Source organism: Aspergillus brunneoviolaceus (assembly GCF_003184695.1).
Source record: "Aspergillus brunneoviolaceus CBS 621.78 unplaced genomic scaffold BO95scaffold_95, whole genome shotgun sequence".
NCBI lineage: Eukaryota > Fungi > Ascomycota > Eurotiomycetes > Eurotiales > Aspergillaceae > Aspergillus > Aspergillus brunneoviolaceus.
The window spans coordinates 19,154-44,384 of NW_020290825.1; the positions used below are offsets into that span (position 1 = coordinate 19,154).

The window sequence follows — 25,231 nt, forward strand, 5'->3', positions numbered from 1 at the left end:
TCACCCAATGAATTAGGGGGAAAGAAAGAGAACAAAAAGCTCGGTCTCTTTGATGAACTTTGTGTCTATAGGAGTTGTTTTCAGCATGTTACATTCTGAACCTGATTAAGAACTTGATATCTAGGCAGACGATCCTCAAATCCACGTCGTAAGTGACCCAAGGGTCAGAAGGACTGCAAACGCTGTAAAGCATCAACTAACTACGGAACTTCGATCGCCTGTATCCATCCATCTCTGTCGCTGTCTACATGTAGCTTACCTTCCACTACCGACAAAGCAGGATATGCTTACCACGACCTAACCTCGTACCTACTGCTTCCAACAAGAAAACGGACGAGAAACACCTCAAACAAAAATGGTATATGTCTAAATCATCCCCTCGAAAATCCTCTCTACCCTTATCCACCGAACGTGAACAACCTAGTCACGCCTGTTCCTTTTTCTCCTTTTTCTCCTTCTCCTTCTCCTTCTTCTCATTCTTTGGCCGCTCAGCCAGCGTCTCCTCCGGGGGCGCGGGCACGGGGTTGGGGTTTCCCTTCCATTCGAGCTTGCGGGGCTTCATGTACGCGGCCAGCACCTCGTCCGAGACCTCCTTGCGCTTCTCCTGGAACTGCGCGACGTACTCCTGCAGCACCTCGATGGTCATTTTCTTCAGCTCGCCCGTCAGCAGATCCCCCTTCTTGTAGCTGTCGTACACCTCGGCCAGCTTGGCATCGTCCTCCTCGAAGTAGGTCAGGTAGATGTATGAGACGTCGACGTCCGGATTGCCGCCCAAGCGGCGGTGGTCCTCGATGCTGACCTGGCCGCCACTGAAGGCGTACTTGTTGATCTTGGTCTGTTACACACAAGAAGAATGAATTAGTGAGGAGGCAGGGAATTTGAATGCTTGGGGAAATTGAGGTACGTACTTTGATCTGCTTGGCAGTATCGGTCATGAAGATCGCCGAGTTGGGTTCCGACGCAGACATCTTGCCGCCGGCACCTTGCAAGGCCGTGAGGAACTTGGAGTGGATGAGCGCCGGCTTCGGGGACGGGAACTTCATGCGGTGGGCGTTTTCCCGGAGCAGACGGAAGTACGGGTCCTGGTCGATACCCATGGGGATCAGACATTGGATTTTGGCGATCTCTTGCGTGCGTTCCTGGAGGGGCTCGTCCTTCCAGATCTCGGGGTAGGAGGTCGCGAAGGCGGCGACACACTGCACGGCGGGGAAGAAGATGCGGCCGACGTTGGTGCTACCAACCAAATAGGACAGGTGTCAGAAAAGAGATGAGTCGTTAGCATAGATACAGCAGAACATACCTCTCGTTGAACCCGAACGCGCCACGGACTTGGTTGAAAGTGACCAGACTGGAGAACTCCCAGGCGTTCATCAAAATGTGGTTGCTGATGTACTTCAAGTCGCTGTAGATAAAGGTCTTCTTCAGGTCAAATCCAAGCGCAATAATATCCTTGGCGTTCTCCATGGCGAAACCCAGAGCATCCTCAAAGGAGATGTTGTCCTTGAACAACGCCTTCTCGTCGTCCGTAAGCATGAAGACGAGCGGGACGTCGAATACATCCTGCAGCCACTTGGTGAACTGGAGGGGAATGGTGTGACCGAGGTGCAGACTGCCACTGCTGGGCCCACGGCCGGTGTAGAGGAAGAAAGGCTCACCCCGTTCGTAAAGGGTCAGGATCCGGTCGAAGTCACGGTGGCTGAAGAACAAGCCGCGGCGGAGCCAGCGGTGCGGCTTGTGTCCGGTGACCTTCTCGAAACGCTCGAGAAGCTTTTCGTCGATGATCGAGGTGTTCCATTTCCTGTACACATCCAGGATCCGTCAGCATTAGCCCGAGATGAGAAGTGCAACCGCACATACCGACAGATGGCCTCGTAGTCGATAGCGACGACCTCGCCGTTCTCGTCGCGTCCACCCTCCACGGACCAGGGGTTAATGTCCTGCTCATGGGCAGGCTTGTTCTCAGCCGCGGGCGCGTTCTCGGCCATCCTGTCAGTGTCTATGCAGTTTGGAGGCGAAAGGAGAGAGAAGAAAACGGAGCTGGACAATGCGTCGGCGGAAATCCAGCCAGGCCGAGGGGAAATTGAGTGCCCCTCCAAATTTCCCCTTTGGGTATTAACTGATCACGTGTTTGTGTCATTCACGCCGGAGTCCCGCACTATCCCCGATTGGATCTGTCGAACCGTTTCAACACTTCTGCACCTTTCTATACTGTACTGTACCATCTTGCTACGAATAGATAACCGACCGCAGCTGGGGCTTCCTATCAAGATGTATGACTCATACCGTGTGTCCTGCAGCTCAGGACTCCGTGCATGTGGTACGTACGGTCTCTCCGGTGCCGGAGTGGCGGGGAATTGAATTCACCGCGGATATCAGGTGTCTACGCTTAATTGCGCCATTATCTCCGGAGACTCGCTCATTCCACCCGGCACCTCAACCCTCTTATCTTAAAGGGTAGATTGACTAGAGTCGTTCTTCAAGCCAAATCTCACTGAAAAATATCATGTCCGATCCCAAAGTCTTAGTTCAATCCCTTACTCCGTCCGCTGTGCAGGATGCCTATTCCCTTATCCAGCCGTACGTGCACCGCACGCCTCTCCTCACCAACCAAACCCTCAACAACATCGCTTCAACTCCACAATCCCCGGAAGCTTTGAACGGGACCCCTTTCGAGGGACAATCGCCCGCCAACCCCAAAATTCGATTCTTCTTCAAATGTGAGAACTTTCAGCGGATTGGCGCCTTCAAGGCCCGAGGCGCGTTCCACGCCTTGCTGCGGCTTATCGAAGAGCGGGGTCAAGAGGAAGTACAAAAGCGCGGGGTGATCACGCATAGCTCAGGTATGTCAAGCATCACTGACTGACTCCTCAGAACTCAAGCCACACGCATCATGCTAATACCAGCTTGCAATTTACAGGGAACCATGCCCAAGCCCTTGCTCTCGCCGCCTCCACCCTCGATGTCCCCGCCTACATCATTATGCCCAGCATCAGCACACCGTCGAAAATCGCGGGAACGCGCTCCCATGGCGCAGAGATCATCTTCAGTGGATCGACGAGTGTGGAGCGGGAGGCTGTCGTCGAAGAAGTGCAAGCAAGGACGGGGGCAATCCTAGTACCACCGTACGATGATTTCAACATTATCTGCGGGCAGGGAACAACGGCCCTAGAGATGGAGAAGCAGTACAAAAAGCTTGTTACAGAGAAGCCGCATCTGAGCGTCCACCAGGAACTTCCGGTGCTCGATGCTGTGATCACACCGGTCGGTGGCGGTGGTCTCAATGCTGGTGTTGCAACCTTCTTCTCTGATAAGACAACCAAGGTGTTTGGTGCCGAGCCTAGCTTCGAGGGTGCAGATGACTGCCGGCGCGGTCTTGCGGCCGGGGAACGCGTTCCAGCAGTGTCGACCTTGACGATTGCGGACGGACTGCGCACTCCTGTTGGCCTCTTGAATTGGGAGGTGATTGCAGATAAGAACAAGGTGGCTGGTGCTTTTGCCGTGACAGAGGAGCAGATCAAGGCCGCGATGAGGTTGGTTTTGGAACGTATGAAGGCTGTTGTTGAACCGAGTGCCGTCGTGGGGTTGGCGGTTTGTCTGTATAATGAGGAATTCCGACGTCTCGTGGAGAAGGAAGCTCCCAACGGTTGGGATGTGGGCATTGTCTTCAGCGGAGGCAACACGACTGTTGATGCAATTGCCAAGCTGTATGGCTGAGTGCTGTGCATGTATGAGAGCAGCCTCATCTGCACATTGCGTGGATACCCACTTAGAGAATTTACCCGAATTGCACTCCATCTCTACCCATCCGAAAGAAAAACATTCCTCCATCTAGTGCCTCAACACCCTCGAGCCATCTCCGCGGCCAGTCTTCACGTCCCCACATATTCACCCATCCAGAGAATCGGCCACGCATGAGTATCTCCTGCCGCTTGGCCGCATTCTCTTCAGCCTCCTGCAAGCCCATCGCAGCAGGAAAGGGCCGAACCGGATCACGCTGGACAACCACTCGTAATACAGGGAAAGTCCCCCACGGTGCTGGAAGAGCCGATCGGAACGACGGCCTCCGAAAGGCAGGCGCATCAGAAGGGTTATAAAGGTCATATGGGCCAGAAGGTTGGTATCCATGTGAACGACGGCTTGGTGTTGTTTGTGGGGCAGCAGTAGTGGTAAAGACAACTGCACAGCTAAATACGCGCTGCAGTCGCTTCAACTCCCTCACTAAGTCCGTGTACATGTCGAAGAGGTAGAAGCTCTGTTTCTGGCGGCGATCGTGCTCAATTTCTGCAGCCGGACGCCCTATTTGTTCAACGCGAGTCATCTCGTCTTGTAACTTATCCTGCCAGTAGAAAGCATTGGCACTGTCCAGGATCAGCAGCCGGAGTGCTCGAGAGCTGGATGCATGGCGGGCGAGATCTAGGAGGTAAGTATCCAGCCGCTGGAGTGTGGCAAGAAGGGCCGACGAAGACTGGGGCTGGAAGACATGGACATGTTTCAAGCAAGACACGGCCATCCTCTCCATTTCCTCGTCAAGTCGACTCATATCCTGTGCTCCGCATTTGACCTTAACAATGCCGCGAAGGACGGAACGCAGCCGCTCGGCATTGAAGCGGCCATCGGTGTCCATGAAGACCACCGCCGAATCATGACCTCCTATCTTGAAGCCGTTAATCTCGGCCGGCAGAACAGCGAGAGCAGTGATATAGTATAGCAAATTAGTCTTTCCTGCTGCAGAAGACGTGCTAGATATCTCCAGGACGGGTTCTGCATGGCTCGTATAGGCAGGCACCGGGATACCGGCAGAATGAGTATTGGTAGTTCTCCCAGGTGGATCATGTGCAAGTTCATCGTCAGGATCATGCTCTGGGTCGAGCGGAAGTTCTTCCTGTGCAGTGTCTGCTCGAGACTGTCCTGACGGAACGGGTGCAGTAAAAATACCCACGAGTTTGTCGAGCTCGTCGACTCCAAAGCGAGTCTTCAGGGTATCCCTTCCGATACGTTCTTGGTATAGTTCTCTGAGACTATGCAAGAGCTATAGCGACCAGTCAGTTTGTGGAGATGGAGCGCGAAGCTTGACGTTGGGCATCACCACGCATCAAGATATGTATATGATGCAATAGTACCGACCTCGTTCAGCCTCTCCTCATGCACTTCCGTCAGTAATCTTTCTCCAAAGCTAGCCGCCATATTTGACGCCCAAGCACCTGCAGTTACTCAAGGAGTTCCCAAGATCGTGTAGCATAGCATCTGGCTATTGTCCGTTCCGACCTGGGAAGGTGGTGAAATCAGTGACAGCAATCAGCAATCCACCAGCTCCGTCCGGCGGAAAGCCTTCCGCTCCCCTCACCTTTCCACTTTCCCAACTCTCCTCTCCGCCTCCTCCGCATTTCGCTTCCGAATACTCTACTATTATCCATGCGAATCAACCGTTGAATCAACCGAGGCGCAAATCCAATATCACACCCATCCAGCTCTGCGGATTCTGACATCATCGCACCAATTCGATCAAGGTTCTCCTACCACACCCACCTCAAAGACAATGGCACCCCTCGTCCCCGTCTTTCACGCCGAAACCCTCCCCGAGCACGTCAACATTTCGACCAAGAACTTCCAAGAGAAGCGTCGCAAGGGCGGCCCCGTCGAGCTGGAGAAATGCCAGCTGCTGGAGATGGTACAATACTCGTGTAATCCTCCTCAGGGCGGGATCCCCAAGCCTGGTGTCATCGTTTGTCAACCGGTTGTGCGCCTGTTTCGAAGGTAAGATTTTTGCTTTTCTGTCTCTCTCTTCCTTTTATTGATTGCAGAAAGACGCCCTAAACGGCCAGTGCTGCTTCTTTCACCATCGCTGCTGAGATTTCTGACGCTACTTTACCACACAAGATGCGCCGGAGGATTGACCGTGGAGACGACCGCATGGGAACCGATAAGACTTCAGAAGGAGGAAGAAGAGCGGAAACGGGGCGCCGCTGCAGAGCAGGCCGTGAAGGCATGAAACGTACGATGAACATTGGGTTGCATTTGCTAGCATTATATACGGTGTTGGAGTGTGGCAATTATGGCGTTACTTGGGTGAAAGATTATGTTGGTGGTCACTGATTAGCCAGACATCTTGAATTTGATTCTAAAACTCTACTCCATGGGTATCTTCATTGTGATCATGCAAGGGTTTAAAAAAAGAGAAGGAAAACAAGGTGAAACGCCCTCATGACGCCCGTGCATGCTGCCATTGCACACCCACCCATCATATACAACCACGCCCATCGCCTCCCCATCAAGTGCTCACCCAGCTGTCCACCCGGGAAGCTCTATCATGGGCCTCCTTCTTCACGCCAGATTGCTTATCCTCTGCTGCTCTCCGCGCACCCGACGACGGCACTCGCCGCCAAAACTCCCGCTCGCAATTGATGATAGGTGGCAGCTCAATGCTTAACGCGAGCTTGGACCGAACCGGCTTGACCTCCGTATCCAGCCCTGCTCCTGAATCGATTTCCATGGGCGCCGCCGCACCCGGCACCGTGGCGGTCCGCTGCATCCGTTTCGCCAGCCCCTTCACAGTCTTCTCAAACATACTATCCATCGTCTCTGCACGCCGGCCCCAGGGTTTCTTCTCGCGCGCCGAGGACCCAAACTGGTTGTCCTTGAAGGCCGCCCGCGCCAGCTTGCGCAGAGCCTCCTCTCCGTGTCGGCCATCCTCAGTAGCGCGTTCGCGAATCTTCCGAGCGTCCTGCTCGCGTTCTGTGAAGACTGCCGTATGGCGGTAGGTGTGTTTGCTGGGGAAGGCGGGGAAGTGTTTCGGGATGTAGGAGCTTCGGACGCGGTCGTCCTCGCCACTGAGCTGTGGCCCAAAGGATGGGAGGGTCTTGAAGGAGACTTCTTCTGGCGGGGGGGTGGGCTGAGGGGTCGGGATGGGGTCAAGGTTGGGATGAGGTTGGACGTGTGGGAGGAGGTCGGTGTACGGGACAGAGTGACGGCGTAAGGCGTCGTCAAAATCATGAGGAATGGGCTGAGTGCGTCGGCTCGATAGCATGGATTGTCGCACGTAGGATGCGACGCTTAAGATATCTGAATGCGGGCCTCTGTGTCAACATCGTGTCGCGGATTCTGGTTTTGCACTTTATCCAGCAAGACCAGGAGCAATGCACACATACATTCTTCAGTCACCCTGCGAAAGGCGTCCAGCGCGGCAGGGTCTGCGAGTTCGAACCCGCAAGTTCGTAAATATTGACTGATGGACCGGTTTAGAAGCTGGTCAACGCAAGCATCGTCGACGATGGCGGGTTCAGGTAGAGCTGGGTTAACGGGGCTCTGCAGGCGGTGATGGTGGTGGTAGTGACGCTTGACGCGCTTTGCGCCAGGAGGATTCAGTCCATCTTCAGGCGAGGAGGAAGAGGCGGAGCGCTTGATGGTTGATTCTGACTCGACCATGGCGCCGTTGGGATGGTCATGATGGAGAGAGCTGAGGAAGCAGAGAAGCCGGGCGGGAATCACGCCCGCCGCAACTGGCGATCACGTGTACGGCATCTGCACAGAACGTGACACCTGAGGCAGAAACAATCACTGTCACCTTAGACCACCCTCACCCAGCTGTGATTGAGCGTTCGTTTTGTGCATACTGCCAGTATGTCAGCCAAGTAGAACAAGCTTTGAATTCTGGCATCAAATATTCATCAAATATCCACACAATGTAGTACTTTTCACTTGTATCTTAATCATGTGGTAGTACTGAGGATTTCTCTAGATCAACCCAACCGTCAGGCCACTCACAGCGGTCGCTTACTACACCCCGGCCCGGGAAAGCTTCACCTCCAACTTCCGACTTTCACTTCGACATCACCGCTGCTACATTCTTCTCCTCCACTTCCCCACCACCACCACCACCTCCTCCAGATCTCCGGGTACAATTGCATCCAATTGATCACAATGGCTGCCACCATCCGTCCTATCACCGGCGTATGTGTTTCCCTTGCTCCCAATCTCAATTCCAACCAGCCAACCATCAGAACCCGATCATCCCACCCCCCATGCCATGATGCCATGCCATGCCATGCCAATGGCACAGCCTCTGCATCACGCTTTCCGCAAGATCTCCAGAACTAACAGCTTTTAAATGAACAGATGCTCCGCCGCACTCTGGTCCTCGACCTGAGCACCGCCTTCGGTGAGTCCTCATTACGCCTGCCTGCCTGCCTGCCGCGAGTCAGCCAGTCAATCGCACGTTCGAATTTCGCGCAGCAACCTCATGATCCAGCCCATTGCCCACACACCCCATCCTGAAATGCCCACACGGCCTGCGCTTGAGGGTCTCACCATTGCCTTCATCCCACCGCGCCAGTCCCCGGCCCCGTCCATCCTGATCCGCGCAAACCCAAGCCAATTCAACAACCCCTAGGAAACCCAAAACTGACCACCAATCTTTCGAATGCAGGCTTCGGCACCACCTTCGGCTACCTCTGGTGGTACGGTACGTACAATCGCTTCCTCTGAACTCACCCCAATGCAGTGCCATGCCCATCCGCAAGCTGTCAAAGCTAACAACCCAAAACCAGGCTACCACCTTCCCCGCGTCCGCGCCCGTGACAACTACTACACCCGCCTGGAGGCCGAGCGCGCCGCCCAGCAGGCCTAGATCGACTTGTGATTCGTGTTCCGGGTACTGGCACAGTCGAGCCGTGTGGTACCGTGTTGAATTAGTCTCAATCAAGCATTTATCTCTCTTGTCTATTTAGTCCAATCTCGATTCGAGCCGATCTGGCTCCGTTCTGTGTCTGTACCTGTACCAGTATCTTCCACTGTACGGGTCACTGTCCGGTTGTGTCAGCATGAGACATTCTCTGTGGTGTTTTGTGGTTGACTAGATTTAGACGTCCGGAGGCAAGGGAGTGGTTTGCGTGTGCAGCTGGTTTTGGTTCCTCTCTACTCACAAATTCTGAGAAAGCCAGAGCAATTTCGTACTTACTGCCCTGGGTTTATCTATTACCAGTTTGTCGATTGCAAGTCGAAGGGGCGTTGAATGTAAGCCCCCGGTAAGTGATAAGCCATGCCTCGCAATGCGTCCGTCTTGCTAGTTTTATGATGAGACGAGTATACCGAACTTGAGTAGCCAAATCCATAGGCTGCTGGTCTGAGAGTTGCACAATCATCTCTGAGCCTTTTCGAGACCAGGCGAGGATTGACTTCACCTTGTTCCAAATATCAACCAACTCGGAGAACAAAAAGACACAGCTTAGATCATCTCTTTCATAGCAGTAACAGTATCAAAAGCAGCGGAAGTAAAAGCAGAAACAGGAGCAGGGAATCTATCCAGTCGCTAATAAATAATTCAAATGAACAAATGCAATGATCACACCTTCTTACCCTTCGCGTCACCCTCGACCCTCACAGCCAGATAGAACCACTCCAGCACACCAATCACCCACAACCTCAATCCCCATGCATGCTCCCCTTCCCCCCCAAAAGGGAACTCTCCTAACGGAGGACATCATCGAACTTCACTCCCCGGACCATACCTCCCTGCATCGCCCCCCTGACATTCCTCTTGAACCCCTCCCGGTTGCCCCTCAAATCCTCCGCCGCATCCTTGTTGAGTGGATCCGAGGCATTCGGCTCGAGGAACAAAAACTGCAGCCCGACAATCACCGCATTCAGGTTCAGGACCGGCTTCCAATCCTCCCGCAGAATGTTCAAGCACACATTGCCCTCCAGGTCGATATTCGGGTGGTAGATCTTCTGCGTACATTTCACCTTGGGCGGGTCGTGCGGGAAGTTCTGGTTCACGCTGAAGCTGAAATGGAAGTGGCCGCCCTTGTACATGCCTTCATCGGGGGAGATCACGAGAACGAAGTTGAGGATGTCATCGGGGTTCGGGAAGGTCATCTTCATGGTGGAGCCGAGAGTGAGTTCTTGCAGGTCTAGATTTTGTGGTTCGGATTCTGGATTAGTGGTCGTGGTGCCAGAAATGGGATGGGAGGGTTGGTAAGAGGACTGGGGAAGGGGACAAGGAGGGGAGGAGGGCTTTACCTCTCTGAACTCGCAACTGAGCAGCGGTGACCTTCTTCTTCTTCTTGCCGGCAGCTCCTTCGGCATTTTCAGCTTGTTGCTGTTGTTGCTTCTGCACCGAGTCAATCAGGATTAGTATGAGGTGGTATCATCCGGGGTGTAAAGAAGAGAAGACGGGGGCCATACCATCGACCATATTTTCAACATCTTGACGTCCTAAGTTCTCGACAACCACTCAGACTTTAAAGTGAGCTGATCCAGGTGAGATGGATGCGCAAGGGCGGGAGTATCAGAGCGAGGTAAGCTTCAACTCTGGTGTCGTGGTGTAGGTCGGTAGGTCGAGTCCGAAGATGCAGAGGGGAAAGCTGCGGGGTCCTCCTCAGGTAAGCGATGAAAGAATTTGCCACAATCAGACAGAAAAGAAAGCGTCCTCTACAAGACACCAGACCCTGTCCTGAATGCAAAGAGCGAACTCACCCAGACAACGCCTATAACAATAAAATCCCTTCCAAACTTTCCCAGGCAGAGGCAGAAGCAGAGGCGGAGGCGGAGAGCGGAGGAGAGCGGCGGCCTGACGCCATCTCCTTCATTTTGGCGCTACTATCCCTTCTGCCCTCTCCTGCCGCCTTCAATCACCGCCTGCACTAGGCCAAATCCACGTAGACATCATCTCATGCTGATGCTCCAACAAGTAATACGGTACATTAATCGTTTGATTCTAAACGCTAGGTATTGTCTACAAACATCGCCATGCCTGCAGTCGTTCGAAATGTGCAATCCAATCAAAAGAGAAAAAAAAAGCGAAAGAAAAACGAACCCACGCAACACTCACTCATTCTCACACAACGAGAAACAAGCATCATATGTAGAATACAAAATTGCAACAAAAATGTGCCAAGAATAACTCCGTGAGGTTCCTGCCTGCCATGCGTGCCGCAAGCCACCTCTCCTTGCCAGCTTTTTCATTAATACTCTTTCCTCTACCGCCGGGCAAAGCAGCACATCACTCCCGTCTTACCCAAGAACCAGCAGGCTCCGATGAAACGGAAGAGGGCCACAACGGCGTTCGACCACAACAGAGCCTGGAAGAAACGCGATGTCCGTGTGGTAGCAGAGTTCTGCAACAATAATGTCAGTGGCAAGTTCATCTCCCAGACGCAACAGACACAGATTACATACCGTGAAGCCAAACTTATCCACGCCGTCGCTAGTGATACAGACCGCAAGCAGCGCATTACTAAAGATCCAAAATGTCACCAGGCGGGTACGGAAGCTCTTGTATGAGTCATCCAAGCTCTTCTCCTCCTTCTCAACCGGCGGCACATAAGGCGTCAATGCCCGTTTCACAGTAGCCTCGAACTGACTGTCAATATCGGCCTGCGGCTTGTCGATTTCTTCAATCACGGCCTCCTTGCCATCGTTCTCCTTGGTCGTTTTGGCAGAAGGGAGTGCATCAGCCTTGTCCGAACCCTTGGTACCCCAGGACACATCGTGCCAATTGCTGAACGCGTAGACGTTGAGGATGTTGATGTACGACGACTGCACGGCCATATAGGCAGGGAACGAGGTGAACATGTGCCAGGGGTCCATATACATGAACGAAGCCACAAAGTACAGACCGAAAGTGGCAGCAAGGGCGATGATGATAATACCGGCACCCGTGGAACCAAAGAACGACCCAAGAAAAGCTCCCACGCCGTGAGACGTATCGAAATCCATCGGAGCACTTCCGCTGAAAGCGCGGACGACCAGGTAGAGGGCGTCAACAACAACGTATAGCTGGATGATACCGAACACCACGAACGACGCAAGGTAGGAGAACTTGGAACCCTTCGGTCGGTTACCAAGGGCGAGAATGAACTGCAACAGCAAGAAACCGAGATATGCGTATTTGACAAGAGTGTTGATGATGGGTGTCGCCGTAGTACCGAAGGGGAAACCGGTGTTGCCGTTGCTTTGACTGGGGGTCCCGACAAGGTCCATGATGACGGACGTTGTAAGCCAGTACGAGGCTAAGAGGCACAAAGTCAGAATAGGAGGGTAAGAATAATGGAGGAATCCACTTACCCAAAGAGAACCAGGTCAAGATCGTCGAGAACACGTTATAAAGCATCTGAATGTGAAGGAAAAACATGCGAATGATGTTGTGTCCACTCTTGTACATGCGTCCGAAGTGCATCAAAGAGTAAATACCGGCGGCGAAAGAACCGTTCAACCAACGACGACGCTGAGAAATGAACTCCGGAGCACCTTCAGGCACATCGGTTTCGGCTTTCGAGGCCTTGACATAGGACAGGTGCCATTTAGAGCCTGCCTTGGCGACCAACTCGAAACACAGGATACGATCTTCGGCCAAGAACATGTTCTTTTTAAAAATGTTCATACCCTCGATACCCTTCTTACCCAGCTGCTTGGAAAGGGTGTGATCACCGTGGAAATATTGCTCAAGGGGACGACCCATGATTGCGCGGAATCTGTAAGCCGAGAAAGCACCGGGCAACACAGAGACATAGCCGAAGGAACTTTCCAGAGGCTTATCCAGAATATTACTGATCTTATACTCGAAGTTCTGGGCTGCGACCAGCGGGTTGATGAGGTTCTTCCAGCCCTTACCCAACATGGCGTGGATTTCACCGCAAGCGCCTCCCAAATCCTTGTCGTTATAGAAAGCCTCCCACAAGGCGAGAAGGGACTTGGGACCTGGCTTGGTACCGGCATCGAGCAGAATGCAGATCTCCGGGTTGAGGATGCGGCCGAAAGCGTTGAAGAGCCAACGATGCGAGTTGATTTTCTTGCTGTTCTTCTGCTTCAAGCAGAACATCATTTGCACAGGAGGGAGAGTGCTGGGACCATCATCGGTAGGCCGAATCAGCTGCTGGTTGGGAGTGACGGAAAGCTGCGTCGTATACTCGAACTATGGACTATTAGCGCTGCCTGCGATTCTCTTCTCATAATGCACGTACGATGTGAGCCACCGTCTCCTTGCCATCAACGTCACGCTTCATGACACCATCTTGGTAGACACCGACCGTGGCCAGCACATCCAAGACATCCTTGTCGCAAGGGTCGATACCGTCGAAGACCAATGCAACCACGATCTTCTGCCAGGCAGGGCCTCCCTTGTTCCAGAACTCCGATTTCTTCAGGTTCACAATATCCCGGATGTTCTGCATAACACCGTGCAAAGTACGGGCTGTGAGGGTCTTGTCTTCGTTGTAATAGGTGATGGCGATGAGCAATTCGGTGTGTCTGTTGTACATGGCGGGACGAAGATTGTAACCGTTGTGGAGGGTGAACTCGTTGGGATCACAAGTCGCCGCGGTATCTACAAATCCCGAATGTCTGTTTAGCTACCGAATAGCGCAGTAGTAAGGGCTGAGTTGCACTCACATCGCATATGCGTGAATTCCTCGCTACCACCCTCGAGGTCGTTTCTGTACTTGGCTTGGATGGCGTTCTGGATAGCGCTAGGAACGGGATAGTCCACACTCAAGACTGAGCCCTGCACCAGCTTGACCTTTCTAGTCGCATACCGGCGCAGATTGCCACCACCACCACCACCGCCCCCTCCGTTGGGGGCCTGGCGCTGGCGCCAGGCTTCTGTCGACGAAGTCTCACTGCGTGCATAGGGGGAAGCGACGCGACCAGGAACACCAAAGGCAGCAGCCGGGGTCTCTCCCGACTGTGCGGAGTACACAGAGGCACCGCCGCTGTAGGGGTCATGATAGGCGGCCTCTGGTGCATATGTTTCGGTCAAGCTATAACCCGAAGTTGGCCGCTGAGGAGACAGCCCACGCTGCTGCGGGTCGTCAAAGGGACCTGTGAATGGGCCTTGTTGGTTTGCTAACAACCCGTGGGATGCTTCCTCTTCGTACTACATATGGTTGAACGTTAGCCTCCGCGATTGATGAGGGTGTGCTTTCGGCGTCCAACTGAGGATCGAGACTTACGTTGTTACCATGACCAATGTCTTGGAGTCGATGACCAGCGGCGCCTTCGTCGTAGCCCGGAGGCGAGTGATTGCCACCGCTCTGGTAGGCCATTCTTAATGATAGAAGATTAGACGGTTGTACGTGTGAGATGGACTCGGAAACTCAAGTAAGCCCCGAATGCGAACAGAACGCAAGGACAATCGTTACGAAGGACAAAGCGGGACAACGAGAAGGGGGTATCGAGGAAACAAGGAGCAAGGATTGCGCCGATGTGGAACGTCAGACCAGACAAAGGGAGTCGTTAATCGATGCAGGCCAACGGCTCCGACCGAAGAGCGGCAGGGCAGCGGGAATTTCAAGTCGCTGGAGAGAATTCCGAAGGCGCAGGAGGATAGCAAGATGATTTGAACCGACTGCGATGCTAGGCGTGAGGAGAGAAATGCGGGCGACAGCAGGAACGTGGAACAAGCCGCCAGGGCTGACTGAATTCACTCGCGGGCGCAGCGTAGCGTAGCGGTCAGTGAATTGATTGTGTGTTGTGTTGTGTTGTTATGTTATTGTTGTTGCTGATAGTGGTGGTGTTGTCCCGAGGAAGGACGACGGGGCAACCAAGACTTTCCCAAAACGAAGGTGGGAGGGGGTCGGAAAGCAAGTAAGAAATCAATTTACGTAGTTTCGTGAAGGAAAAGGAAGAGGAGGGGATAGAGGAGATGGATGGAAATAGTAAGAGGAAGGAGGAAAGGAGGAGAAGGGAGGGAAAAAAAAGAAACCAAGTTGGTGTCTCAGCAGGCACAGTTCAGGTTCAGTGGGGGAGAAGGAGGAAGTGAAGTAAGAAAGGAAGAAAGAAAAAAAGAAACTGGGAAAATTGAAAAAGAGACAGCTTTCCTTTCATGGAATGGGAGAGGTGTGTATTTCTTTTTTGGGGCAGGGCGTTTGGTTTCCAGTTCTTCTGGGAGGGTGTGGAGTATGTAAGAATAGCTGAAGTGGTGGCAGTGGCAGTTGGATTCCTAACCAGAAGGCTGGGTTGGGTGGGTGGTTCGCCAGGTGCACCTGTACCTTTAGTATGTATGTATGTACATCATCCCCAGCCTTAGATTCTCCTGGGTGAAGATTCGCTACATTCATTATTCTATGACTTACCTGCTCACTGGCTTACTCATTTACTTGCTGACTTACTTGCTTACTGCTGACTTGTCTACTATTACTCAGTTTACAATCTTCAGAGTATGGTGGTGTTGATTGTTTGAATAATAATTGTTGTAATACCCGCCGTGGGTGTGGTGGTGGTGAGGTGCCAGTCAGTGTAGTAGTGCCCGCTGTTTGACAATTTCCTCTTTCGTCATCATCCTCCTCCCCCTCCCCACCACAACAACAACCTGCATCAAAGATCGATGGGCACTGGTTATTGCCATTCACCAAAAAATTCTCCATGTAACTTTCCTTCCCCTTCTAACTTCTTGAGAAGACACTCTTTCACCTCCCTCCCCCTGAGGGATGCGTGGTGGGTGCGTGGATGACAGGCCAGTCTCATCAATTGCTCCGCGCATCACTTGCTGTTATCCGTACATTTAGTGATTTAAAATTATCAAGGGTCCGAACCCTGATTATGGGCCAGTGGGTTTTTTGGACCCTGCTCTTTCCCTGGTGCTCTTGGAAAAAGCATGAGGGTTGCTGGGGGTCTGTGTAATGTAGATTACAGTACCATTTGGTGGCGGTCACGTATTGTCCCACCGAGCCCTTTCTTCCCCCTCCCTTTCCCTACACCACCACGCGTGGTTGAAATTTGATAGAATAGAAGAACAACGAACACAAATCGATCATCCTCTTTCATCAGCCGGCATGGCGTCTTTGTTCCGCTACAGAGGGAAATGAACAAGGTCAGGTACAACCTCATAGCAAAAACGTGCTGGGGATTATGGCCAGCAATTGGTAGGATGGTACCTGGTGGCTATTAGGTACTACTACAGTCTTGCTAACTTATCAAGCATGACGGAGTATGGGAGGGAGAGTGTGAAGGAAAAGGACTTGCATTCATTCTCCATCCCTCGCCAGCATACCTAACCACACGATGTTAGCCATCACACAGGTAACAGACACAGATTAGACCATCTACGGGTAGCTTGCCGGTATGTAGTCAATCTTCCCAACCCTCCCAGCCTCTATTCAATTCAAGTTGGGAACCTCCCCCCGTTTCGAGTTGACATCCACACTATATCCCAAACTTGCCCCCTCCCCCTCCCCCGCCCCGAGCTGTGGCTTGCTGCTGGCTGTGCTTACCTACCATATCACCGCAGTAACAACGACTGATAGGATAAGATGAAGTGCCGTACAGTAAAATACCGTAGTCCGCCTCTCGTATCCGGTAATACTTGGTTTCACCCATACAACGATTGTTTCAGGGGGGGCGGGAAGAGAGGCCGCCCTTTGGACGACTTAGCCCAAATATAGTAGCCTTGTGGGGGGCTCCACTTCGAACTTGCAGCTGATGCAGTGGTTGGGGTGGGCGAGGGAAAACCCAGAGCGTCCTTCTCCCACCCGTGTAAAACGGCGGTTGGTCAATGAGAGAAATCCTTAATTCCCGCCAAGGGATCACGGCCCAGCCTTGGTCATGCTCAATCGTCACTCTTCAATGGTCAGCCCGCTGTTTCAAAGCGGCTGGGGGAGGGAGGAGGGGGAAGATGCAGTGGATGATGCCCTTGGCTGAATATTAGCTGATATTTTTTAGGACTTGTCGCTCACTTACTGTACTGAGTAACGAAATGCTCTTATTTTCTCCAACTCACACGGAGAGAAAAAAAAAAAGTGTGATTCGAGCTGATCTGATATTGAACTGGATTCTCGTCTCCTCTTTCCTCCAAGACCTGGGGGGTTTCAATCCATACCGTACTTCGATTACTTTTTAGCAGTACCCTTTCCCCTGCATTCCCGGTCGGCATTCGATCACTATCGCTGGTTGGTTGGCTTGGCTGCATACCGCAGTGGTGGAGTACTCCGGATTCTCTATCGACTCTGCACTGCACTCACCTGTGCTGGATTTCGTACCTGCAGGGATTATATGTGACTATTCGCCATGTTCTTCAGCCATGGAGAGATCGTTGCAAATCACCCCGCGACAGAAAAGCAAGCAAGCTGGAATATCTAGTTCAGCAGCTCAACTAGTCCGTAGTCACCATTCAATCACATAACCCTTGCAAATTTGAGGAATTTCCCGTCCACACCTAACTATTTTTGCCACCTCTAATACAAGCATGCATATCGCCGTAGTCTGTCAATGGTATCCAATTGTCGAATATAACTCACAAAGAGAATCAGTCCCGCCCAAGACATTCAATTCAAAAGGAGAAGTACGCTGTCGATCATTGTCCCTGAGGTTATAGCCAAGAATTATAACCACCACTAGCTTCGCGGTCCCGTGTTCCAGGTTAATGGTCTTAGTTGACAGGTCCGGTGGATATCGAATTTTGGTTCTCCGTGCGCTTAATACCTACATGATACATGTTGAACGACAGTAAGTAAAGCCGGAGTGATCGCAATGGATCTTCATCATTTCATGCAGATATTGAAAAGGAGGCGAACTATCCTCCCCTAGGAAAGTACGGTATTCTTCGAGAAAATAGGAGGTGAAAGTGGAACCAACTATCACCACCATACCTCCACAATCTTCTCTTTTCTTATATGTACCATGAGTAGTGACTTGGACGGTGCCTGGCCGCATTTAAAGTACATGAGATGTGTTAGTAAGAATCTAACAGGTGACTATGGAGGCCTGGCTAACCACAATCGGCACATGGTAATTTCCCCAACCGAGTTCTTGGCCCTGTTGTACTACGGACTCGGAAGTATCACTTGACATCCTTTGGTGCAGGTCTGACGGCTTAAAGAGGTCAACTACATTGGATGTGAACTGATTTGTATTCAGTGCTACGACGTCCGATCCAGGTTTCCTTGGTGTGGCGGTAGTACCCGGTACAAGATTGCTGTTGAGAATAGGGGTGTGTAGGTCTATATGTTTTGCAGTCTAGTGAGTACATGGAAATAGTCAACTTCGTTGACGAGCATAGTGCAAACTCATCGCTAGTCACTATATAGAGAGGAATACCTCTACCAATCGACTTGTAGCAATATACAATACTCAGCGGCGGATGCTCACTTCAACTCAGTACTCCAATAGCATGCGCCGGGTATAGATTATACACCCCTTTGGATTTACATATGTGTCTTTCCAGATATAGAAGAAAAAACCAATCTAATTCCCCTTGCTATGATTATTACTAGCGATGTCTTCGCCAGTGAAGAAACATACAAAGCACCTCATTCCTCTTTGCCAACCTCGGATACCACCAGGTCGGTAGGTATATAGTTAGTTCCCATACTACAGACACCTCGCTAAAGATTTGAGCCGAGAGTCAACTAGCTGCATCCGGCAATCGACGATAATGCGACCGGTGCGATGATATTCTAGATTATCTCTGCTAGTCCGATCTGATAAGCCCTGGCTTGCAATTGATCAAATCTTTCCCGTGGCAATCCAGTGAGTGCACAGTAAGTTACGTATAAACCCACACACCAGGTTTCCAATTACGAAGTAGATGACCGGGATACTCGTAGAAATATCACTGCAGACAAGAGAAGCCCCAGCAAGTCACTGAGCCGATGATCTAATCTCGGACGATCGCTTACACGGGTCTCATGATCGCGCATCGCCACACTGTTCGTCTCGGTCTCAGAGAAATATAGTATAAATCCGGAGCCGGTCGTGGGATGAGACACATAAATGCACACATGCAGAGGATATCCACCCAGCCACGCGAACACGAGGCATCATCTATATAATTCATGTAAACATCCACAACGGCACATCTCCACGCCTTTCATCTGGATCAGGCACACCACGTACATACATTATGCAAGACAGATATTCTACGAAGTACTCGGTATGGTCGCACTGCACTGTACATGCATTCCCTGCAATATCGCAGACACCTCCGAAACCTGCTGCTGCTACTGCGGCACCCTGCATGGAATGCACTTTCGGCCCTCGATTTCAGGCACACATACGGAGGAGTGCATTTGGCGGTCAGGCAAATGGGCCGGCCTACCTTCAGCCGTGTGTGGCTTGGGAGGGGGCGAAGTACCGTATTGAACGGGATAAGCAAGCTGGTGTACTCAACTCAGCTAATGCTTCCGGATACTTAGCTCGGCTGTACACCGCTGCATGTCTGACTCTCGGGCAGCATCAGCAGCACCAGCAATTCGTGAGTCCGAAGGCGGGAAAATCTTGAGTTTCGTGTCCATGTCGTCGCTTTGGGATCATCTGTGGTGAGTGGATGTTATATTTAGAGGGTGTTTATATTGCTGTGTATTGAGTAAGATTGACAACATGTGGCCCAGCGAGGCTCTGCATGGAGATTTGACCATGCGTGCACCGCTGACAGGAGGAAATGCGGATATGGATTGCCGCTTGTGTTAGCCATGGTGGATTTAGAAATGGTTGTACGCTGATGTTGTGAGGGTGGGTGTAGCGAGTGGAACACCATCCCCAGAAGTGGAAAATGGATACACGAGCCTTGTACACATGTGCGAGTACGTAGGTACCCAACGGAAAGTATCCTCAGTGGAGAGGTGGGTTGAGGTGACAGAGGGTAAGGAACCGCCGCCAAGCACTAGAGTACTGAGTACGGAGTAAAACCGTTCAACAGCAAAGACTGGGACACTCTCAGTACGACTCCAAGCCTCCAAGTTTTGTGTTGCGGCATCAGCCGACATGCAATTCTCCAATGTGGCGAATTGAGCAAACAGTTTGTCGCCTACCATGCACATTACCTTGCAATACACATACTCATCCTCATACAATGTGATCATGGTCACTTCAAGTCAAGACAGTATCCCTGGTTGTGTAGCGTAGATTTCTGGAATTTGATGTCATCGCTTGTTGTTTGCCACCTTCTGCCGTGGCACTGATCTAGTGTACTCAGTAAATGCCGAAGTGTATACGGAGTACACTGTATGTAACTGCATCAGCATAGACAGGCTAAGAATAGGTACTCAGTAACTTAGTTACTGATAAGTATGTAAGCACAGTACCTAAGATCAATGGCTAGACCAAAAAGTGGCTAGCCCGAATTTCGATCCAAGCGGGGAGGCCCCGAAAATCGGGCTGAGATGAAGCTGAATCAGAGCCATGGAAAAGTGGGCCAGAACTCATCAAAAACTACCTCTACGACAAAAGCATCGAACCGGAAATCATATGTTATGTCAGCTAGCTGGTGGGAAATTGGCATGATGTCTCGATCTCCTTGGGACCTGAGGTGGCTTGATCGATCGCCCAGCGGATATCTTAGGTCCTAGGTTGTACTGGTCGCATCCTCACCACTTGGAATTTATGTCATATATACATTCGCAGCCGAATAGAGACTATCAGTTGTACGTCTATTTACATCTCACTCCCACGCACATTTCATGTTTGATTGCCTAGCAGAAAGGCCCGACCAGACATTGAAAGCCACACTTATTAGGAAAGCTCTTCAAGTTCCAGCCCCATCCCCTTCCCGATCTTCCGGATCAGTGCCCTTTTCAAGAAGGCTTCGCGCGCAAGTCCACGCGTGTGCCGCGACCAGGTCTCCATCCCGATAACTCCCTTGACCAACGCTGCTTGAAGAGCATAGATAGCTTGCTGAATGCCGCGTTCTTCTGCCACGAGATCGTAGAGCTGTTTCCCGACGACGGTCGGCGCCACGAGAACCTCATCAATAGGAGGTAAACCAGACGCTGCCGTGGTAGCATCGCTGGTGTTGGACGAGGGCGCTCCCGATAGTGAGGAAATACGCGTCTGCGCGTCGCCAATGACTCCATCGGCGCGGTGGAGAGTATGCTGAAGGATGGAAGTATTCGACTGTAACGTCGCATTGAGGGTAGTCAAAGAAGAGATTTCCCCCTGAAGCGTTGCAATGGCAGCGTGAAGAGAGTGAGACTGAGAGAGAAGAGAATGCGCTGCTGATTCGGATTGTGCGATGTTGGTCTGCAGGGTTTCAGAGAGAGTCTTGGAGACAGCATGGAGCAGAGCGTCCTTTTCTGGATTGGGAGGAATGGGGGGTGCGGGGCCGGTAGGTGTGAATGAGGGGAGCTCGAGCTCGAAAGGTGAGGTAAGAAGGTCAGGCGTTTCAGATTTGGGACGCTGCTGCTGCTGTGCCGGTAGAGCTGGTTGATGTTGATGCTGGGGTAAGGGCTGAGCGGGCTCCTGATGAGACGGCCTCTGGGAGTATGCAGTATGTGGCAGAGGTGTCTGTCGTGAGGGCATTTGGGCTGGGACGGGCTGATGAGACAGGCGCCCAAAGTCCTGTGGTGGTACGGTGGGTGCATTGCTCAAAGGCTGAGCGTATGCTTGTCCCTGGGGATATGCTGTTGCTGGCGGAGGGGCATGCTGCGGGTGCTGGTACTGACTTGTAGTCGGCTGGAGAGGGATGCTGCTCTGTTCCGGAGGGTACTGCGACGGCCGGGCTCCAGGGATGTTGATGCTTGATTGCTGCTGGAAAGACAACCTTCGAAGGTCTTGTTCTTTGGGTGGTAACGGGGGAAGCGGAGGGGGAGAATCGTATCGTCCTGCGGGTGAGGACTGCTGTGACTGTGATTCTGGACCCGTGGTCTGGCCAGGCTTCGGAGGAGGCGGAGGAGGCGGAGGTGGCACTTGAGCAGGGCGCTGCGTAGACGCAACGGATGGGACTTGAGTCACTACGGAGCGCCTAGGAGATGATTCGAGCTCGGGGGGTAGTGGAGGCAAAGGCGGAGGTGCCTGCACTTGCGGTGACTGCGGTGGTCGCTGTTGTACAAGTGACTGATGCTTGTATCTCACTGGCGGCTCCTTTGCGAACACCTCTCGCAATATTAACAAGAAGTCGACCAGAGACGATCTCTGTGATAACTTGTCAGATTCGTGCGCAGGTCGCAAATTCCCGAAAGTACTGACCTCCCATGCTTCAGCCCAGTGTGCCAGGTAGTGATGGTAAACCCTCCCCTCCAGCGTTACGTGCTGACCTACACGCACTGCCATATCTTGGGTTGGTGTAACGTAGACCATAGGGGGTTCTCGAGGATAAGTATTTGGTATCCACAATGTCACAGGAAATCTGTAGACGGTGCCGCGAAACGACACCGGGAGCGTGCCTGACAGTTGGAGAAGCAGGGCCGAGAATCCGGTTTCGTAGGCTAGATAAACAAACAAGTGATTAGCACCTGGACAGAACGAGAAGCAGCCAGATTCGACAAGGAATTTATAACGTACTATAGACTTCAGTCCTTGGAGCGATGGACGGATACTGGGCGAGCGCGTTCGCGACATCGTGGTACGTCCGGTTGGGGTCTTGGTAGGTTAGTCTGGGATCGTAGTGGTCCTGAGGGTAGGCAGTCAGTGAGGTGATGGATAGATTAGCCTAAAACAAGTTGCAAGCTTCCTCACCCGCGTTAAGATGCCGTAGAGCCAGTTAAGTGTCCTCTGCGGCACTGCAGCCATGGCGAGGGAGCTGGGATGGGAGGGAGTGGGAATCGCATGGCGGGGCGGGGGAATGAGTTGGAGTTGGAGGCAGGCGGAGCAGTTGAGGTCAGCGGCGGCCGAGCATCACTCAGCTTCCGCTCCACCTCCCAAGGTCTCTCGGATCCCCATAAATTCCCAGAATTACCACCACACATGATGGTTGGCAATGAGACTAGCTTCGATTGAGCTGTTACAAGCTTATATGACCTGATGCATTCTTTCTTGACCAAGAATATCTGCAATATTAGCTATGTCCACCTCTAAAAAGTGGGGACTTAGATGTCAAATTACCTTCAAGGTTCAAATGCGTCTGCTACCTTTTCGTCAAAATCCCACCGTCAACATGCCCAGAGCATAGTTCCTGAGTTCGAGGACCCCGACTCAAGATATATTTGAGCTTATAGTGCAATATGCTCTATGAGTTGGCATTCTGGTTCTCAGGAACAGTGATCGCGCCTCAAATATCGCACCACTAGGGAGCTGCCGGCGTCAACTGTGGCCCTATCACAGCAACACATCGATATCGATGTACAACCACAAGCGTCTCCAGATCTCTCCCAGTGTATCATCAAGAATGTACCGAAGACTAAGGTCATGGGGCCGTGGTCCTCCAGTCGCCAGAATGGCACGTGTCAAACACCGTGCGCGGATCATGGCCCACCTGTTGAGCTTGCTATTGTTCTTGACATTGGCCATGATATTGTCTGTCTCAGCTGTCAAGACTGTCAAGACCTCCTTGTCTAGCATTGTTTGCTGGGACAAACCGATGATTGGTATTGTACAAGATTGAGGCCTACAGTGTTCTACTTCTTATATTGTTATACCTCATCCCTGATTCAGTAGAGGCATTGTCTGTCTCGGGGGTTGCACCGCATGGACGATATTACCGGCAATGAGCCATTGGCTATGCATTCATCGAGGCGAACCTGGATACTATATTCAGCAACACGTCTCATGTACTGAATTGTGTACAAATCGCCGGTTAAATGGTCTCTTCGTCTTCCTTTTCAAAGTGGACAACCACGTCTAATCCCAATCACGCTCGCTACTTCGTCTTATCACTCTTTACATTGGACAGCAACAGCATACCAAGGCTTAGAAAGAAGCAATTCGTTGATCGAATTGCCATCATGAGTCCAGAATTCGACCCGTTCACTCAGAATGTCACCTTCCACGCTGCGGATGGCACTCCCTTCAATGTCCCCGTGGAAGCTGTGGACCAGTTCATCCAGTATTGCATCCGCATTTGCATCAATTACGGGGCACAGCTAGGAGCCAGCATTGTCTTGCTGGTGATTCTCCTGCTCCTCACGCGGCCCGAGAAGCGTCGCTCCAGTGTCTACCTCCTCAACTGCTCAGCCCTGCTTCTCAACATCGGGTTGCTTCTCTGCCAGGCCCTGTACTTCACCTCCCCGTTCGTGCACGTCTACGCCTACTTTGGCAGCGACTATTCCCGCGTGCCCCAATCCACATACGCCAATTCAGTTCTCGGAGTCGTGCTGGCCACCCTCCTTCTCATCAGCATTGAAATCTCGCTCGTCCTGCAGGTCCAAGTCGTCTGCGCTAACCTCCGCCGCCGCTACCGGCTCCTCTTGCTCGGTGTGTCCATAGTCGTGGCTCTGGTCCCCACTGGCTTTCGCCTCGGCCTGATGGTCGAGAACTGCAAGACCATCATCCAGGCAGTGACTAGCGCGCCCCTGATCTGGATCCAAAGCGCCGCCAATATCACTCTGACCATCAGCATCTGCTTCTTCTGTACCGTCTTCGTTGCCAAACTGGGCTATGCCATCCGTCAGCGCAGACGCTTGGGGGTCGCCGACTTTGGCCCAATGAAGGTGATCTTTGTAATGGGCTGTCAAACGCTCTTTGTGCCCGGTACGTGCACAACTCTCCTCCCCTTCAGAGAACCCGAGCCCAGTTGATATTGCCCTAAGCGTTTTTCTAACTAAACCATCTAAATATATAGCCCTCTTCTCTATCCTCCACTACGCAGTCAACGTTCCGGAGCTCTCCTCCAACGTCCTCACCCTGGTAACCATCTCCCTGCCCCTCTCCTCCATCTGGGCCGGCGTCGCCCTCGACCACCGCTCCGGCAACAGCAACACCAATAGCAACAACCTGGCCAGCTCGACCTCCTCTCGCCGCAACTTGTGGCAGGTCCTCTCGTTCTCTTACTTCGGGGACGAGAAACACCCCTCCCATTCGGCCTGCACCACATCAACTTTCACGTCCGCCTCCCTCCCAAGAGGCAACAAACCCGGCACCGGCACCGGCACCGGAACCACCTGCTACGCCGACCCAAACCAGAGCCGTCAGCAACAGCAGCAGCAGCAGGATCTAGAAATGGGATATGGAATTGCAGTGGAGCACGATATCTCCGTGCGGAGCGTCAAGCGGGAGAAGGACGTGCTGTGAAAGCCCGCTCAGGTTTCTTGCTTCTGGGCCCGGAGTAGTCGGGGATGGATTGATCATAATCGTGAAGCCGGGCTCAAGAATACCGGGAAGAGGGAGGGGCTGTTGTTAGTAGGGGCTGGGGATAGAAGGGGCTTCGTACGTACTTGGATCTCAAGGGGCGACGGCTGACGCAGTGTGGTCCTTATTGTTCGCCTTCTTACTCTTACATTTGACTTTCGTTTCTGCAACTTGACACAAACGTCATTGTGGATGCGCAACTAGAGAAGGGGGTCGCCGTGCTTTCTAACCTCATTTGTGGGTAACTAGAACTCGGTGCTAATTTATCGCACCGGGCTGTTCACTACCTTGAGAGGGGGTTTCATTT

The 25,231-nt window shown here is 52.3% G+C and overlaps 8 protein-coding genes across 8 annotated transcripts; 3 read left to right on the forward strand and 5 right to left on the reverse strand.

Annotated features, from left to right (window-relative positions):
- Nucleotides 1-343: 343 nt before the first annotated feature.
- On the reverse strand, nt 344-2,055 carry BO95DRAFT_447671 (tryptophan--tRNA ligase WRS1). Its single transcript, XM_025587683.1, has 4 exons — nt 1,858-2,055; nt 1,301-1,798; nt 909-1,233; nt 344-835 (listed from the first exon to the last, which is right to left on the reverse strand). Exons 1-4 carry the CDS (start codon nt 1,983-1,985, stop codon nt 425-427), a joined length of 1,362 nt encoding a protein of 453 aa, XP_025437155.1. The 5' UTR covers nt 1,986-2,055; the 3' UTR covers nt 344-424.
- Nucleotides 2,056-2,395: 340 nt separating this feature from the next.
- On the forward strand, nt 2,396-4,091 carry BO95DRAFT_447673 (threonine/serine dehydratase). Its single transcript, XM_025587684.1, has 2 exons — nt 2,396-2,840; nt 2,918-4,091. Exons 1-2 carry the CDS (start codon nt 2,504-2,506, stop codon nt 3,712-3,714), a joined length of 1,134 nt encoding a protein of 377 aa, XP_025437156.1. The 5' UTR covers nt 2,396-2,503; the 3' UTR covers nt 3,715-4,091.
- Nucleotides 3,776-7,422, reverse strand: BO95DRAFT_457218 (uncharacterized protein; the record flags this gene model as incomplete). The annotated part of the gene is made up of 5 exons (XM_025588458.1): nt 3,776-5,029; nt 5,125-5,173; nt 5,544-5,743; nt 6,281-7,059; nt 7,146-7,422. 5 exons carry the CDS (start codon nt 7,420-7,422, stop codon nt 3,776-3,778), a joined length of 2,559 nt encoding a protein of 852 aa, XP_025437157.1.
- A 495-nt stretch (nt 7,423-7,917) lies between these two features.
- BO95DRAFT_457220 (cytochrome c oxidase subunit VIIa) lies at nt 7,918-8,623 on the forward strand (the record flags this gene model as incomplete). The annotated part of the gene is made up of 4 exons (XM_025588459.1): nt 7,918-7,947; nt 8,113-8,155; nt 8,423-8,458; nt 8,544-8,623. The coding sequence occupies 4 exons, from the start codon at nt 7,918-7,920 to the stop codon at nt 8,621-8,623; spliced, it is 189 nt and encodes a 62-aa protein (XP_025437158.1).
- Nucleotides 8,624-9,047: 424 nt separating this feature from the next.
- On the reverse strand, nt 9,048-10,613 carry BO95DRAFT_447680 (NEDD8-conjugating protein UBC12). Its single transcript, XM_025587685.1, has 3 exons — nt 10,180-10,613; nt 10,015-10,105; nt 9,048-9,905 (listed from the first exon to the last, which is right to left on the reverse strand). The coding sequence occupies exons 1-3, from the start codon at nt 10,198-10,200 to the stop codon at nt 9,463-9,465; spliced, it is 555 nt and encodes a 184-aa protein (XP_025437159.1). The 5' UTR covers nt 10,201-10,613; the 3' UTR covers nt 9,048-9,462.
- A 322-nt stretch (nt 10,614-10,935) lies between these two features.
- Nucleotides 10,936-14,337, reverse strand: chsG (chitin synthase class III). The gene is made up of 6 exons (XM_025581736.1): nt 13,944-14,337; nt 13,384-13,867; nt 12,957-13,318; nt 12,061-12,907; nt 11,173-12,005; nt 10,936-11,111 (listed from the first exon to the last, which is right to left on the reverse strand). The coding sequence occupies exons 1-6, from the start codon at nt 14,034-14,036 to the stop codon at nt 10,974-10,976; spliced, it is 2,757 nt and encodes a 918-aa protein (XP_025437160.1). The 5' UTR covers nt 14,037-14,337; the 3' UTR covers nt 10,936-10,973.
- A 5,931-nt stretch (nt 14,338-20,268) lies between these two features.
- On the reverse strand, nt 20,269-22,478 carry BO95DRAFT_447683 (putative endosomal sorting complex protein TSG101). Its single transcript, XM_025587686.1, has 4 exons — nt 22,378-22,478; nt 22,204-22,312; nt 21,889-22,127; nt 20,269-21,834 (listed from the first exon to the last, which is right to left on the reverse strand). Exons 1-4 carry the CDS (start codon nt 22,429-22,431, stop codon nt 20,437-20,439), a joined length of 1,800 nt encoding a protein of 599 aa, XP_025437161.1. The 5' UTR covers nt 22,432-22,478; the 3' UTR covers nt 20,269-20,436.
- A 1,104-nt stretch (nt 22,479-23,582) lies between these two features.
- preB (alpha-factor pheromone receptor STE2) lies at nt 23,583-24,867 on the forward strand (the record flags this gene model as incomplete). Its single annotated transcript, XM_025589367.1, has 2 exons — nt 23,583-24,327; nt 24,419-24,867. 2 exons carry the CDS (start codon nt 23,583-23,585, stop codon nt 24,865-24,867), a joined length of 1,194 nt encoding a protein of 397 aa, XP_025437162.1.
- Between the last annotated feature and the right edge of the window lie 364 nt (nt 24,868-25,231).

Excerpts from the sequence above, each read along its gene's own strand:
- BO95DRAFT_447671 (XM_025587683.1), bottom strand. The coding sequence starts at position 1,985 with ATGGCCGAGAACGCGCCCGCGGCTGAGAACAAGCCTGCCCATGAGCAG. Across the intron at positions 1,234-1,300 it reads GCGTTCGGGTTCAACGAGAG|CACCAACGTCGGCCGCATCT; the intron begins GTATGTTCTGCT and ends TTTGGTTGGTAG. Across the intron at positions 836-908 it reads ATACTGCCAAGCAGATCAAA|ACCAAGATCAACAAGTACGC; the intron begins GTACGTACCTCA and ends TGTGTGTAACAG.
- BO95DRAFT_447673 (XM_025587684.1), top strand. The coding sequence starts at position 2,504 with ATGTCCGATCCCAAAGTCTTAGTTCAATCCCTTACTCCGTCCGCTGTG. Across the intron at positions 2,841-2,917 it reads GGTGATCACGCATAGCTCAG|GGAACCATGCCCAAGCCCTT; the intron begins GTATGTCAAGCA and ends TGCAATTTACAG.
- BO95DRAFT_447680 (XM_025587685.1), bottom strand. The coding sequence starts at position 10,200 with ATGTTGAAAATATGGTCGATG. Across the intron at positions 10,106-10,179 it reads TGTTGAAAATATGGTCGATG|AAGCAACAACAGCAACAAGC; the intron begins GTATGGCCCCCG and ends GACTCGGTGCAG. Across the intron at positions 9,906-10,014 it reads TCAGTTGCGAGTTCAGAGAG|ACCTGCAAGAACTCACTCTC; the intron begins GTAAAGCCCTCC and ends CACAAAATCTAG.
- chsG (XM_025581736.1), bottom strand. The coding sequence starts at position 14,036 with ATGGCCTACCAGAGCGGTGGCAATCACTCGCCTCCGGGCTACGACGAA. Across the intron at positions 13,868-13,943 it reads ACATTGGTCATGGTAACAAC|TACGAAGAGGAAGCATCCCA; the intron begins GTAAGTCTCGAT and ends AACCATATGTAG. Across the intron at positions 12,908-12,956 it reads AGGAGACGGTGGCTCACATC|TTCGAGTATACGACGCAGCT; the intron begins GTACGTGCATTA and ends AATAGTCCATAG.
- BO95DRAFT_447683 (XM_025587686.1), bottom strand. The coding sequence starts at position 22,431 with ATGGCTGCAGTGCCGCAGAGGACACTTAACTGGCTCTACGGCATCTTA. Across the intron at positions 22,128-22,203 it reads TCCAAGGACTGAAGTCTATA|CCTACGAAACCGGATTCTCG; the intron begins GTACGTTATAAA and ends TTGTTTATCTAG. Across the intron at positions 21,835-21,888 it reads ACTGGGCTGAAGCATGGGAG|AGATCGTCTCTGGTCGACTT; the intron begins GTCAGTACTTTC and ends AAGTTATCACAG.